This window comes from Lichenostomus cassidix, unplaced genomic scaffold (genome assembly GCF_008360975.1).
Source record: "Lichenostomus cassidix isolate B80296 unplaced genomic scaffold, HeHo_3.0 HiC_scaffold_46, whole genome shotgun sequence".
In the NCBI taxonomy this organism is placed as follows: Eukaryota; Metazoa; Chordata; class Aves; order Passeriformes; family Meliphagidae; genus Lichenostomus; species Lichenostomus cassidix.
Window position 1 is genome coordinate 2577920 of NW_028147597.1, and position 15169 is coordinate 2593088.

Genomic DNA, 15169 nt, shown 5'->3' on the forward strand with positions numbered 1-15169 from the left:
CAGGGAAGAGGAAAGAAAGCAAAGGTGAAGCAAAGGAAATGCTCAGGGCTGTTTGGGGGTGGCTGCCAGGCAGCCCTGGCTCTGAGCAACAACGTCTGCAGTGGGACAGCAAACTCACAGCTCATGTGAACAAACTCTCTGGCTGATTTCAGAGGTCACAACAAAGCTGAGTGGTTTCCCTCCCATCCCCAGCCCTTGCTGGCCCCCAGGGCTGATGGTGTTTGTGCTCACTCAGGTTCATCTCCCCACACCAACAGCATGGGGTGCTCACGCCTGCTGTGTGCAATGCAAACAGGGCTCCTGAGCCAGTGCTGCCGTGTCTCTGCCTGGAAGGATCAAGCAGCTCTGGGAGCTGGGGGAGAGGCCAGGGCTGCCAAGGGGGGATGTTGTTGGCAGCTCCATGAGGACGCTCTGGGACGCTGCCCTGGGCTGTCCAGCGCAGTGGGGATGGATCAGCCCCTGCTCTGCTGCTCCTTCCCGGCTCCCCCAGGCACCTTGCAGAGCCCCAGCCATGCTGTTTGCCCCCAGCCTGCCCACGGCCACCCTGCAGCTGCTCACGGGGGTTTTCTCTGCTCAGCATTGGCCTGGGCGTGTTCTGGAGAGAGCCTGGGCAAGGAGCCTCGAGTCCCCAGGCCCTGCCCTGAGGCGTCAGCTGTGCCCCAGCAGGGAACTGAGGGGGATCTCTGGTGAAAACTTGGCTGGAAAATCCTTTAGTTTGGTGAAAGCCACTGAGAGCACAGCTCCTCATTGACACAGTCTGTGGCCACAGTAAATGTGGAGAGAAACTAAATGAGAAATGACACAAAAAATGACTTTTCTTTGTGGACAAAATTAAAAAAATAAAACTAAGAAAGAACTAAACAAGAAACAATCCAAGTACTATCAAAGATGACTCATATAACAAGTGATTTGAAGAATTTGGCAACCAGTTTAATGTTTCTGAAATTGTCCAGTCATGAGTCTCCACAATGCAGCCTTGAGCTCCTGGTTCCTCAGGCTGTAGATGAGAGGGTTCAGTACTGGAGGCACCACTGAGTACAGAACTGACGCTGCCAGATCCAGGGATGGGGAGGAGATGGAGGAAGGCTTCAGGTAGGCAAATGCTGCAGTGCTGATAAACAGGGAGACCACAGCCAGGTGAGGGAGGCATGTGGAAAAGGCTTTGTGCCGTCCCTGCTCAGAGGGGATCCTCAGCACAGCCCTGAAGATCTGCACATAGGAGAAAACAATGAACACAAAACACCCAAATGACAAAGAGGCACTAAAAGCAAGGAGCCCAATTTCCCTGAGTTTGGAGTATGAGCAGGAGAGCTTGAGGATCTGTGGGATTTCACAGAAGAACTGGCCCAGGGCATTGCCATGGCACAGGGGCAGGGAAAATGTATTGGCTGTGTGCAGCAGAGCATTGAGAAAGGCACTGGCCCAGGCAGCTGCTGCCATGTGGGCACAAGCTCTGCTGCCCAGGAGGGTCCCATAGTGCAGGGGTTTGCAGATGGACACATAGCGGTCATAGCTCATGATGGTGAGGAGGGAAAACTCTGCTGAAATGAAAAAGACAAGCAGGAATAGCTGAGCAGCACATCCTGAGTAGGAGATGTCCCTGGTGTCCCAGAGGGAATTGTGCATGGTTTTGGGGACAGTGGTACAGATGGAGCCCAGGTCAGTGAGGGCCAGGTTGAGCAGGAAGAAGAACATGGGGGTGTGCAGGCGGTGGTTCCAGGCTACGGCGCTGATGATGAGGCTGTTGGCCAGGAGGGCAGCCAGGGAGATGCCCAGGAAGAGGCAGAAGTGCAGGAGCTGCAGCTGCCGTGTGTCTGCGAATGGCAGGAGGAGGAAGTGGCTGATGGAGCTGCTGTTGGACATTTTGATCCTCTGGCAATAGAGACCTGTTCATGGAGGAGAGAATGACAATTCAGGGTAGACTTTCCGGGGCAATATCCAAGCCCTTTCTCCCAGCCCTGCCCCTCCCACTCTGTCACCCAATTTCCCTTTTCTCAGAGCTCTTCCTCCAGCCCCATGCCTGGAGCTCTGCTGGGATCTGGCCCTGTTGCTGTCACAAGCAGTGGCTCTGCCCATGGACACCGAGGAGTCAGCTCTGCTCTGCAGCAGTGGGTCATGGGAATGGGGGACAGGGACCAGTCCTGGGTTGGACTTCATCAGACCAAACTGCCCCTAAGGCAGAGGAGCTTGGCAGCATCTCCTGTCCCAGGGCTAAGGAACAGTGACAGCCAAAGGCAGTTTGAGAGGATTTCCTGCTGTGCTCAGGGAGAACAGAGAGAACTGTGCAAGGCAAGAGGATTGGCTGTAACTCAGTGAAGGGTGAGGGGAGCTGCTCTGCTGCTCCATCTGTTCCCAGCTGCCCTTTCTGAGATCAAGGGCACTCACTGTGTTCCCCTGAAAATCACCCTGACACAGCTGAGAGCAGAGGGACTCACAGCAGAGCCAAATGGCTCAGCCTTTCTCAGAGTCTCAGCCCCACTGCTGGCCAAGGACACTCCTGTCCCCCAGTGTCCCCTGGAAGGCAGCTCACAGCTTGGATGGACACCCCGAGGACACAGCAAGGGTCCTGGCCATGGAACTGCTTGAGGAGAGTCATTTCATTGCCAGCCTGCCAGCCTGCCCTGCCCAGAGCTGCCCAGGGCAGAGGGAGCTGGGACACCTCATTGCTGTGCTCACCCTGCACAGGAGGAGCCCCAAGGGCTGCGCCTGACCCTGCAGCTGCAACTGCCATTGCCAGAGAGCCTGTCAGCAATGCCAGGAGCACCTGATCAAGGCAAGGAGAGAGACAGCCCAGCCCTGAGGAAAAGCCTTTCCCTGCCCAGCCCTGCACAGCCCCTCGCAGGCAGCAGCAGTGCAGGACAGTCGCCCTCAGGCCCTGGTCAGCAGGGAATGGGCAATGGCAGGAGAGATGCTCTTCATCTCTGGTGCTGCTCTGCCGGCCCAGGAGGGGACTGAGGGCCCCGAGCCCCCGGGCTGAGGGCTGTGCTGGCTGCCAGGGGACACAAGAGCTCTGCTGCTCAGGGCAGCTGGCAGATCCCCTGCCCTGGCAAAGAGCCCTCAGGGCTGCAGGAGCTGCTCTGCAGGACAGCCCTGGGCACCCCTGGCTGCACCCCCACCTTCCCAGCCTGCAGCCATCCCTGGCAGCAGGAGCTGTCCTGCCCTGTCCCTCTGACGGTGCCCAGGGCAGCCCCGCTCTGCAGCACATCCTCCCCCAAACCAGAAACACCAGCAGAGCCATCCTTACAGTCATATCAGTGCTGTCATGTGTCAGCTTTAGAAGATCCCTGCAGCCAGAGACTTACTGTGTCAGAAGCTGTGAAGATTTCTCCATGAATAAGCTCAGAATTTTCCTTCCTGTTGCTTTAAGCCTCTGTCTGCTTCACTCCTCTCAGGTACTTGCAGGCAGCACCCTCAGCCCTGCTGGGCTGGGAGAGAAACTGCTCCTCAGGAGAAATGTCTTTTTGAAGCTCTTCTTGGTTGCCAGGAGTTCCCTCTGTGCCAGGAGCCCAGCCCAGCTCAGCAGCACAGCAACAGCACAAAGAACTTTAATGAGCCTCTTGGGGATTTGGGGTTGTTTACATCAGACACAGTCCCTGAGAGAGTGTTCAAAAAACTTCTCAAGAACTCAAAGTCAGATTTAAACTCCAAAGTTTCTTTTACTTTTAATGGGTCCCACTGAGTGACACGACTAAGAAAGTATCCCCAGCTTCCAGTTAGAGCAGAACACTAGAGGCAGTGATGACAGCTGGGGACAAACAAGGCAAAGGTGTCTCTGATGCTGAGCAAACCTAGATGTGTTTCAGGAATGCAAAGGGCCAAGGCCTGAGCCCCAGCCCCTGGCAAGGCAGATCCTGTCCCTCCCTCAGTGCTCAGGGCTCTTCCCGGGGCACTGGCATGTGGGGATGTGCAATGCCAAGGGCAGGACCATGGGGCAGCCCCTGCCAGGCTGCTGGGCAGGGACAAGGAGGCAATGAGGCCCCAGGGCTGCAAGGGTCACTTGTGTCCTCCTCATGGCCTCAGGGCCAGGGACAGCAGCCATGGCCAAAGTGCTGCACAAGTTGGCTCTGTCAGGGCCTTGCAGCTCCTGCACATCCCTCTGCCCTCTCCAGCCCAGGCTGTCCTACGCTGTCCATGCCCTGCGCCTCTGTCCCTTCAGGCTGTCGTCATCCCCCGGCTGCCCCACCTCGCTGGCCCTTCCTTTGCTGACAGCTCTGCGTCCTGCCTGCCTCTGCCTTGGCACACAGAGCCTTGGGCTTGATACCAGAAGGGTTAATTCAATTTTTACTCTGCCTGTGAACTTATAGCAGGGAAACAAATCATGCAGGGTCTGCTTTCCCAGCGAGGATGGTTGGAAGAGAAAAAGAAAACATCTGGCTTCAGGGTGCAGTGATAGAAAAAATAAGGACTGAATCTAGGAACTTGGGATGGCTTTTATGGTAATGGATAAATTGTAATACACATGTGGCCACTGTAGATAAACAACACACTTGTAGAATCATGAGTCCATGTAAGGTTAGGATTTATCCCCTCTTGGACCTCAGGCCTGAATAAATTATGCCCTCTTTAACACCAAATTAGTGTTAAGAAGTCTTCTTTGGATATTTCAGAGATTTGGTGGCCGCAGGGCCACACAGAACCAAGGAGACCACTGTGGCACTACAGGGCATCATGGAACCAAGGGTCCATTGTGACACAGCAGGTACTCATGAAACCACGGAGGCCATTTTTACACTTTGAGGCCTTGCAGAACCAAAGAACCATTGTGACACAGTGGGGCTCAATGGAACCAATGGAAACTATTGTGACACTGCAGGGCCTTGTGGAATCATTGAGACTATTGTGACACTGCAGGCCTCATTGAACAAAAGGACCATTGTGACACTTTGCAGCCCCATGGAACCAAGGAATCCATTTTGACACTACCAGACCTCATGGAAGCAAGGAACCATGTTGACACTATGGGGCCATGTTGGGCCAAGGGGCAATTGTGGCACTGTGTGGCACCATGGAAAGCAAGGAGACCACTGTGACACTCTGGGGCCTCATAGAACCAATGGGGCCATTTTGACACAGCAGAGCCTCATGGAACCAAGGAGAGCATTGTGACACTGCACAGCCTCATGGAACCAAGGAGAGCATTGTCACACTGCACAGCTTCACAGAATCAAGGAACCACTGTGTCACTGTGGAGGCCAAAGGAACCAAGTGGTGCATTGTGGCACTGTTGGGTCCCATGGAACCAAGGAGCCATTGTGACAGTGTAGGGTGTCATGGAACTAAGGGGCCACTGTGACACTGTGGGGGTTGATGGAAACAAGGAATCCATTGTGACTTGTAGGGACCCCATGGAACCAATGATCCACTGGGATAATGTGGAGCCAAACAGTCCATTGTAATACTGTAGAGCCTCATGGAATCAAGGAAATCATTGTGACACTACGGAGCCCCATGGAGCCAAAAGGCCATTGTGACACTCATGGAACAATGGAATCCACTGTGACACTGTGGGGCCTTATGGAATGAAGGAGACCATTGTGACACTGCAGAGTGCCATGAAGCCAATAGAATCAATTGTGACACTTCAGGGCCTTGTGGAAGCAAGGGGATCATTGTGGCACTGTGAGGCCTTGTATAGCCAAGGGTCAGTGTGGCACTGCAGGGCTTCATGGAACCAAGGGGCCATTTTGACACTGTGGAGCCAAGGAGACCATTGGGACACTGTGGGGCCTGACTGAACTGAGGAGAATATTGTGACACAGCAAGACCTTATGGAAACAAGGATCCATTGTGACACTTGGGGTCTCTCACCAGGAGTCCAGTTGTGACACTGTGAAGCCAAGGAGGTCATTGTGACACTACAGGGCCCATGGAACTAAGGCGATCATTGTGATGCTACAGGGCATCATGGAACCAAGGGGCCATTGTGTCTCTGCTACCAAAGAATCAATAAAAATAACAGAAACTCCTTAACACCAATGTAGCATTTAGAAGCACCATTCTTGATTTGGCCAGATGCACAAGGGGATATCTCCTCTGAAATATCATGCATGCTGAGTGTAGGAATGTTCCTGTTTACAGACTGTATTTTACATACATATTCATTGATTGTCCCAGAAAAAACATACATATGATAATAATTCCTCAAAAATCTTTAACATATTTTCCCTCCCATTTACACATGCATTTTTCTGCCCTTGGGGGTCACTTTGGTGGTCCCTGGTGGTTGGTGACCCTAAAGTCACACCTGACTCCCTGTTGAATTGGTAAAAATTGCCACAACTGGAGCTGGTCACTTTCCAGTTCTTCTTGCACTATGGGCATTGTGCAGATCCATGGGCCAGTGGTTTCTGAAGAACAAACAATGTGTGAGCTCCCCAGGTGATGATGATTTTTCATCTGGTAATAACTTCCTCATTACAGAAGGTGAAACTATAATATATTTTCTGTTTGTAACCCACCATCCCTCTTGATTCATAGTGGCTTTTAATGTATTTGCTAACCACTGATTTCTGCAGGCTCCCACTCGCCTCCTACTCCGTTTGGGGAGTCCCTCTCCATCTTACCCCACCTATCTCCCCATTCCCATCTACCAGCCCCACTCCCTGCTCACCCTATAGCTCCTCACCTGCAGCCTGGGGTGCTCCCAGCACCACCATTGCCACCAGTACAGCCCCAGCTATCCCCACTCGCCCCATCCCCAGTGCTGGGCATTGCCCACAGCCCCAAAGCAGCCTTGCTGTGCCCTGGGTGTCCCTAAAGCAGCCTTGCTGTGCCCTGGGTGTCCCCAAAGCAGCCTTGCTGTGCCCTGGGTGTCCCCAAAGCAGCCTCACCCCGAGCGGCACTGGCAGTACCAGTCCGGAGCAGTGTGGAGCTCGGGGGACATCAGCCGTGCCGGGCAGGGCCAAGCCCCGCGGGAATTCCCTTGGAGCTTTCCTGAGCACAGAGACCTGAGAGACCTTTCCAGGACAGACTCAGGCCAAGGAGCCCTTGAGTCCCTCAGCCCCACATCGGTGTCTGCTGGAATTCAATCCCCCTCCCCATCCCACAGCAGCTCTGCATTTCCCTCCTCCAGCCACCAAGGGCACAGAGCAGCCTCCTCTCTCGGCCACTTGCCTGTTTTCCATGCCTTCCCCAGGCCCTGGCTCTGCCCCACAAGCCCTGGGCTCAGTCCTGCCCCTGCACGCTCACACAGGCTGAGATGGACACTGATGGTTTCTCTGGCAGCTTCTCTCAGCCCAGCCCAGCTCCCTCCAAGCTCTGCCAGCTGCCCTGAGCTCTCTGCAGCACCAAGGGCCTCTCCTCAGCACAGCCCAGCCGCCTCTGGCCCCACAGCCCTGCTCAGGCCAGGCTGCTCTGGGCAGTGGCCCCACGGCCTCAGCCCCTCTGAAGGGCACAGCAGCAGCTGGAGCTGCCAGAGGACTCAGCCCCAGCCATGGGGGAACGGGCTTGGCCAAAGGAAAAGGAGGCTTCCTCTTGATGCCTGATGATTTTTGCCTTTTATTTTTCATATACCCTTTTAGACGTTTTTATACCTGTTCCATACCTTCTGTATCCTTGTTGCAGTGAACTAGCTTTGAATTTATAATTTCTGTTCCAGAATTTTCCTCCAGCTAAAACATCCCATTGGTTAAAAGTCATGTACCGTCCCCTGCAATACTGTTACTGGTTTGTAAGCCTGCCCTTCACCCTAAGACCCTTCCTGATAGGTCCTCTGGGTCTGGACACGCCCCGTGCTCGCCGCCCTTTTAACACCGTGCAGAACCGGGCTCGGGGCTTCTGGGTTTCCGGATTCTAGGCTACCCTATCCCTTACCTTGTCCTCCACCCCCGTTCCTATAATAAACCCTCTAGAATCCCAAACGCAGGAGTCTACGCCTCTTTCGTATTTACCGCTTTCCTAAAGCGCTACTGTTCTCCTGGAAGCCGCACTCGCCTGATTGCTTCATCGCGGCTGCGCGCCCGGGCCTTGTTCAGCGCTGCCAGCCGCCTTTCCGTTGCTGCTTTTGGGGCAGCTGGCAGTCTTTCGGGGGTCAAAGCAGCATATCCTCTATCCCCTTAACCTACATACTTGTAATTTTTGTAGTCTGATATTCTTCCTCAGATTTAACATTCTGCAAGGCAGAAAGCCTAAATATTTATAGTAAAAGGCCAGAGAGCCCTATGCCATCAAAAACTCTCTAGAACATATTTAATAAACGGCGCCCTAGCCTCATACTGGTGGGTTTCTTTAGAATTTAGAAATTACTTCTTTTGTTAATTTTCCTATTGGGGAATTCTAGACTGATAGGCTAATTTGAAAGGTCTATAAAAATTTTATACACATTATATGGTGTGTGCATCTCAGCAGGTTCCACCTTGGAAGAGCTGTGCACCTAGTTTCTTATTAAAATACCGAGGTAAAACCATTTCATCCCTTTAATCATGTCGCCTTCATAATTCTAAGACCAACTGAAAGGCAGCACTGTGTGCCCTGCTCTCCTGTCCAGGAGATGCTGAGAGCTCTGCAGCCCCTCCTGCCATCCCATCTGCCCAGATCAGCACAACAGCCCTGGCCTTGTGGCCAGCAGGAGCTGTTCCTGCTCCAGGCCCAGGGCTCATCCCAAAGCTGGGGCAGACAGAAAGCTGTGCCCATTGCTGTTCATTCCTGCTCTGATGAGGATGCATCCTCAGCAACTTGGAGGCTCCCCGAGGAATTTTACTTCTCCAGAGGCTTGTTCGGTCTTCAGCTCTTCACTTCAGGAATTCAGCGAGAAAGGCTCATTAACATTTCAAAACACCCTAACAAGACAAGGCTCTGGGAATTATTTAATTAAGTCTTCAATTCTTCTGTGGTTAATTATAGAGATTTCAGAAGGGTATTTGAAGTGAATACACTATATTTAAAGACAATGCAGAGCAAATTGATTTGTCCTTTTTAGTTTTCTGTTCCTGTTTATAGGTTGGTATCAACAATTTCCAATTGATATTGATCCAGAGAACCTCCTAATGCAGTCTGAATAGATATGAACATCAAGACCCTTTATGGCTGACAATCAATCAGACTCTGTCCCTAACTCCCTCCCCACCACTTTCCCCACCCAAGCCCTGGGACTCAGAGCAGCCTTGTGCAAATCTCAGCTTCCTCCACTCCAGGCTTCACCTGCAGCTTTCAGCTCCTTGGCACAAAATCCCAGCTGCTTTTCTTGCTGAAGGAGCTGCCTGAGACACAGAGGGATGTTCATTTATTGTAAGAAAAAAAAGAAAAAATCCAAAAAACAAACAAAAAAACCCAAATAAACCAAAACAAACGAATAAAAACGTCTGCTATATATTAAATCCACTTTTCACAGCAGACAGTCTCAGACCAATGGAAAACACATTCTGTGCCCAGCACACATCCCAAGATCCCCCAAACCCTCCCTGCCCCAATTCTGCCCAGATTTGCTCTTTGCACACACAAGTCACACACTGAAGTCATGAGCTCCCTGCATGGCCAGAGGGAGGAAAAGAGAGAAAGTGCATGAAGAGCTCTCTTGGGCAGAGCTACAGCTGCACTAATCCCAATATTCTGGGGTCACAGGAACTTGATCCAACACCCTCTGCAGCATCTGTTCCCTGGGGGTCCTGGTTCTGGGCTTGGGGTTCTGTGCTTGTTCTCAACAGGGGCTCCTGGCTGTCAGCTCTGAATCCCAACAATGGCTCAGGGTCCTTGCTTTGGGCATGAGATCCTCCAGCACCCACCAGAGCCTGGGGGATGTGGATCCTCTTACCTGGCTCACCTGGAGCTGCTCGTGGCCATCCCACAGTGGACACAGGGCACCCCAGGATGCCCAGATGGGGTCACTGTGTCCCCTGGGGGGGACATGGCCCAGGGACAGAGCCAGGGAAGCAGCAGCAAACCAGAGCCCAGGGCAGGATGTGACTCACGTGGGCACTGGGACATGAAGAGGATACCAGCACAGACCAGGGGTCTTGGGGTGCCTCAGGTGTCCTGGCACAGCAGGAGATTGGAGAAACCCCCAAGCCTTGTTCCCTGCCCAGTCCCACAGGGATTTCCTCAGGGGCTGCATGGCTGTGGGGCTGAGCCTGGCAGTGCTGGACATGCTGCCCATTGCCAAGGAAGAGCAGCAGAGGCCTGGACAAATCTGCAGTCACAGCAGGTGAGCTGGGAGCTGGGCGGACATTGTGGCACCCATGGGACAGCTTGGCATCGCTGGGGACAGCCTGGGAGCCGCTGGACAGCCTGGTACCCATGAGGACAGAGTGGCATCCTTGGGGAGAGCCTGACACCTGTCAGGACAGCCTGGAACCCATAGGGACAGCCTGGCATCACTAGGGACAGCCTGGCATCACTGGGGCCTGTCTGACAGCCACTGGACAGCCTGGCACCCAAGGGGACAGCTGTGCATCCATCTGGACAGTCTGGCAGTATGGGGACATTGTGACAGCTATGGGGCAGCCTTGCATCTATCAGGACAGCCTGGCACCCATGAGGACTGTGTGACATCCTTGGAGACAGGCTGGCGTCCATCAGGACAGTCTGGCATCCACTGGGACAGCATGAAACCCATGGGGACATTCTGACATCCCTGGACACAGCCCGTCATCCCTGGGGACTGTCTGACATCCCTGGTGACACCCTGCCAGCCACCCCTGCCTCCTGTCCCAGGCAGCTCCGAGGTGCTGGCAGGGGTCCCACAGCGTGGGGACATGGGTGACGGTGGTGTCACCCTGGCGGTGTCCCCACAGAAGTGCCAGCACTTGTGTGACTTCCCCGACATTGCCACCATCAGCAGCCCAGAGGAGAACCAGCTCCTCACCCTCCCCAGGGTGGACAGCCAGGTGCTGGTGAGCTGGGGGAGTTTGGGGACCCCGGGGGACTCGGGGGGACATAGGGCTGTCCCCACGCCTGGCACAGGACAGGGAGTTCCCCACGCTGCAGGAGGCTCGTTCCTTCGTGGCTCTCCTCCATGGCCACTCCCGGCTGAGGGAGGATGCCCAGCACTCCTTCTGCAGGGAGGTGACCTCTCCTGGCTCCTGGGGTACATGGCAAACCAGTGCCACGGGGCCATCAGGGGGTGCCAGGACCCCTGAGCAGCCCCGAGCCAGAGGTGACAGGGGAAGAGAGGTGACAGAATCACCCCGGGAGGGGCAGGTCCCCATCCCATCCCCCGGCCACCACGGGACCTGCGGGGCTTGGGGACACCGTGGTGAGGGATGGGCAAAGGGGGTGGGCAAAGGGCGTGACCATTGTGTCCCTGAGGGTGACCAGGGCCATCCCTGTCCTTGGCAGCACCGAGTTTGCTGTGACCGAGCTGGAGGTGGCTGGGGGTGCCCTGGGGGTGTCCCTGCTGTGCCACAGCCCCCAGGCCTTGGACAGTTCCCCGCTGAGTGTCTATGTCCAGGTGAGACCCCCATGGCACCCCCGGGGGTTTGGCGTGGCAAGGACCTCACAGGGCCTTGTCCCCATTAAGGAAACACAGCCCTGGCACCCACGGGGACAGTGCCATGGGGACAGTGCCACGGGGACAGGCACAGCCCTGGGGCTGCTGTGGGCACCCGTGGGGCAGGAGGGGTTTGGGGGCTCCCGGGGGGTCCCTGCCCTGCTGAGCCCTTCAGTCACTCCACAGCCGAGCTCTGGCCAGGATTCCAAGCAGTGCCAGATCTGCCAAGACAAGGACAGACACTTGTGGCTGTCTGGGGTGGCATGGAGGTTCTGCAGCCTGTGGGAGCTGCTGGGCACCTCTGGGCACTGGGGGCTGCAGGCAGAGGGGCTCAAATGTGCCTGGAGGCCACCTGTCCATCCTGCCCCAAAGGTGACACTGGGGGACATTCCAGAGAGGGGCTGTGAGGTCACAGACCAGCTGTGATGTCCCAGAGAGGCTGTGTGATGTCCCAGAGGGGGCTGTGTCATAGCAGCACCACTGTGGCTGTGTCATAGAGCCACAGAGCAGCTGTGATGTCAGAAAGGGAGCATGTGACATCACCAAATGGGTCATGTGAGGTCACAGAGGGGCCATGACATCACAGAGTGTGTTATCTGAGGTTGTCGAGCATCTACAACATCATAGAGGTGACTGTGACATCCCAGGGCAGACTGTGACATTGAGGTGGCTGTGTGGCATCACAGGGTGGTGGTGTGACATCACAGAGCCACCGTGTGTGACATCACAGGGGGCTGTGTAGGGTCACTGGGGAGGTCCCTCCACCCAACCCCCTCTCACAGTCCCTCCCCAGGGAAGTCCCCCATGCTGCCCCTGCACAGTGGGTTCCCCTGTCCCCCTGGGTCCCTTTTCCCCCCAGTGCTGTACCTTTCCCAGAGGATGTTCCACAAATCAACCCCCAGAGCCAAACACAGGGACAAGGGGCTGGGGCTGTGTGACCAGGAAGGACATCAAGGAAGTGGACTCTCCAGGTCACTGTGGCCTGGTTTGTGCTCCCCAGGGAAGGAAAGATGTCTGGCAGCTGCAGCAGGGTCAGTGAAGAGCCTCCAAGGTGGGGCTGGAGCCCTTTGGCTGTGAGGAGAGGCTGAGGGAGCTGGGCTTGTCCAGCCCAGAGAAGGGAAGGCTGAGGGGCTCCTCATCCCAGCCTGGCAGTGCCAGCGAGGAGGTGATGGAGAACACAGAGCCAGGCTCTTCACCAGGGTGCTGGTGGGAGACAAAAGACAATGGGTGGAAGGAGAAAGAGGGGATGTTCAGCCAGGAAGGAGGAGAAAGAATGAGTCAGGCTGGTTTCAGCATTTCCTCAACACAAAAGGCAGCCTGACCTCCCTTCTCCATCCACCACTGACAGCTTCGCAGATACAGCATTGTCTGAGGTCTTTTACCCCCAGTCCAGGAAGGGGTTAAAAGATACAAGAGGTTAAAAGATCATGACACAACATCTTAAACATGTTTATATCTATCATAGAATCATCTTGGTGTAAAATTGATTTTCTACAGAAATTCCTTGTAGATGGTGGACTCATTGGAGGCTACTGGGACATCGCACAGAGCTGAGGGAAGAGCTGTGATGGTTATTAAATTGTATCCTGTTCAACTTTTGTCTGCAGGCCATGAAGAGAAACTTTCTGTGCCTCTGAGTCTCACCAGTTCCTGACCCCAAAGGACACAAACCTGATCACTTGTGGTTCCCACTCCAGTGGTTCCACTTGCACCTCCCTCCATCCCCAGACCAGAGCTCCCTTGTCCCACAAAGTCCCTGGCAATGGAGGGATGAAGCAAACAGGACAGGCTGTGGGGATCAGGGCCAGGGCACGGCCAGGGATTTGGTGTGGTTGTGACCCCAGAGCAGGACACTGCCCTTGGCCTTGCTGAACCTCATCCAATTGTCCTGGCCCATGGCTGCAGCCTGTCCAGATCCCTCTGCAGAGCTTCCTGCCCTCCAGCACAGCCACACTCCCACCCAGCCTGGGGTCACCTGGGGACTGACTGAGGGTGCCCTCGGTGCCTCATCCAGATCAGCAATAAAGAGATTTAACTGAAGTGGCCCCAGTCCTGAGCCCTGGGGACACCCCTGGATGTGACTCCATTGCCCAGCACTCCTTGGGCCTGGCCATGCAGACAAACTTTGACCCAGGGAACAGATGCTGCAGAGGGTGTTGGATCAAGTTCCTGTGACCCCAGAATATTGGGATTAGTGCAGCTGTAGCTCTGCCCAAGAGAGCTCTTCATGCACTTTCTCTCTTTTCCTCCCTCTGGCCATGCAGGGAGCTCATGACTTCAGTGTGTGACTCGTGTGTGCAAAGAGCAAATCTGGGCAGAATTGGTGCAGGGAGGGTTTGGGGCATCTTGAGATCTGTGCTGGGCACAGAATGTGTTTTCCATTGGTCTGAGACTGTCTGTTGTGGAAATTGGATTTAATATACAATGGAGGAATGCATTTGCATTTTATGGAGCTGTGCCTTCCTTTGGTTTTTTCGCTGACAATAAATGAACATCCCTCTGTGTCTCAGGCAGCTCCTTCTCCATGGAGAGCAGCTGGGAGTTTGTGCCAAGGAGCTGAAAGCTGCAGGTGCAGCCTGGAGTGGAGGAAGCTGAGATTTGCACAAGGCTGCTCTGAGTCCCAGGGCTTGGGTGGGGAAAGTGGTGGGGAGGGAGTTAGGGACAGAGTCTGATTGATTGTCAGCCATAAAGGGTCTTGATTTTCATATCTATTCAGACTGCGTTAGGAGGTGCTCTGGATCAATATCAATTGGAAATTGTTGATACCAACCTACAAAAAGGAAAAGAAAACTAAAAAGGACAAATCAATTTGCTCTACATTGCGTTTTCATATAGCGTATTCACTTTAAATACCCTTCTGAAATCTCTATAATTAACCACAGAAGAACTGAAGACTTAATTAAATAATTCCCAGAGCCTTGTCTTGTTAGGTTGTTTTGAAATGTTAATGAGCATTTCTCACTGAATTCCTGAATGGAAGAGCTGAAGACCGAACAAGCCTCTGGAGTAGTAAAATTCCTCAGGGAGCCTCCCAGTTGCTGAGGATGCATTTTCATCAGAGCAGGAATGAACAGCAATGGGCACAGCTTTCTGGCTGCCCCAGCTTTGGGATGAGCCCTGGGCCTGGAGCAAGAACAGCTCCTGATGGCCACAAGGCCAGGGCTGTTGTGCTGATCTGGGCAGATGGGATGGCAGGAGGGGCTGCAGAGCTCTCAGCATCTCCTGGACAGGAGAGCAGGGCACACAGTGCTGCCTTTCAGTTGGTCTTAGAATTATGAGGGTGACATGATTAAAGGGATGAAATGGTTTTACCTCAGTGTTTTAATAGGAACCTAGATGCACAGACCTTCCAAGGTGGAATCTGCTGAGATGCACACACCATATAATGTGTATAAAATTTTTATAGACTTTTCAATTTAGCATATCAGTCTAGAATTCCCCAATAGGAAAATTAACAAAAGGAGCAATATCCCCCTATTCTAAAGAAACCCACCAGTGTGAGGCTAGGGCTCTGTTTACAAAATATATCCTGGAGAGTTTTTGATAGCATAGGGCTCTCTGGCCTTTTACTATAAATATTTAGGCTTTCTGCCTTGCAGAACCTTAATCTAAGGAAGAATATCAGACTACAAAAATGACAAGTATGTAGGTTAAGGGGATAGAGGATACAGAAGGTATATAAGAGGTATAAAAATGTATAAAAGGGTATATGACAAATAAAAGGCAAAAATCAGCAGGCATCAAGAG

At 53.7% G+C, this 15169-nt stretch overlaps 2 protein-coding genes across 2 annotated transcripts in view; both read right to left on the reverse strand.

Annotated features, from left to right (window-relative positions):
• Positions 1-3417, reverse strand: part of LOC146421957 (olfactory receptor 14J1-like) — a 145412-nt gene extending 141995 nt beyond the window's left edge. Inside the window, exon 1 of the mRNA XM_085046895.1 lies at positions 3303-3417. The gene's annotated coding sequence lies outside the window, so the exon portion shown is untranslated. The remainder of the gene's footprint in view (positions 1-3302) is intronic.
• On the reverse strand, positions 931-1863 carry LOC146421964 (olfactory receptor 14J1-like). Its single transcript, XM_085046911.1, has one exon. The coding sequence runs from the start codon at positions 1861-1863 to the stop codon at positions 931-933; it is 933 nt and encodes a 310-aa protein (XP_084903037.1).
• Positions 3418-15169: the final 11752 nt, after the last annotated feature.

Coding starts and splice junctions, on each gene's coding strand:
- LOC146421964 (XM_085046911.1), bottom strand. CDS start 1,863: ATGTCCAACAGCAGCTCCATCAGCCACTTCCTCCTCCTGCCATTCGCA.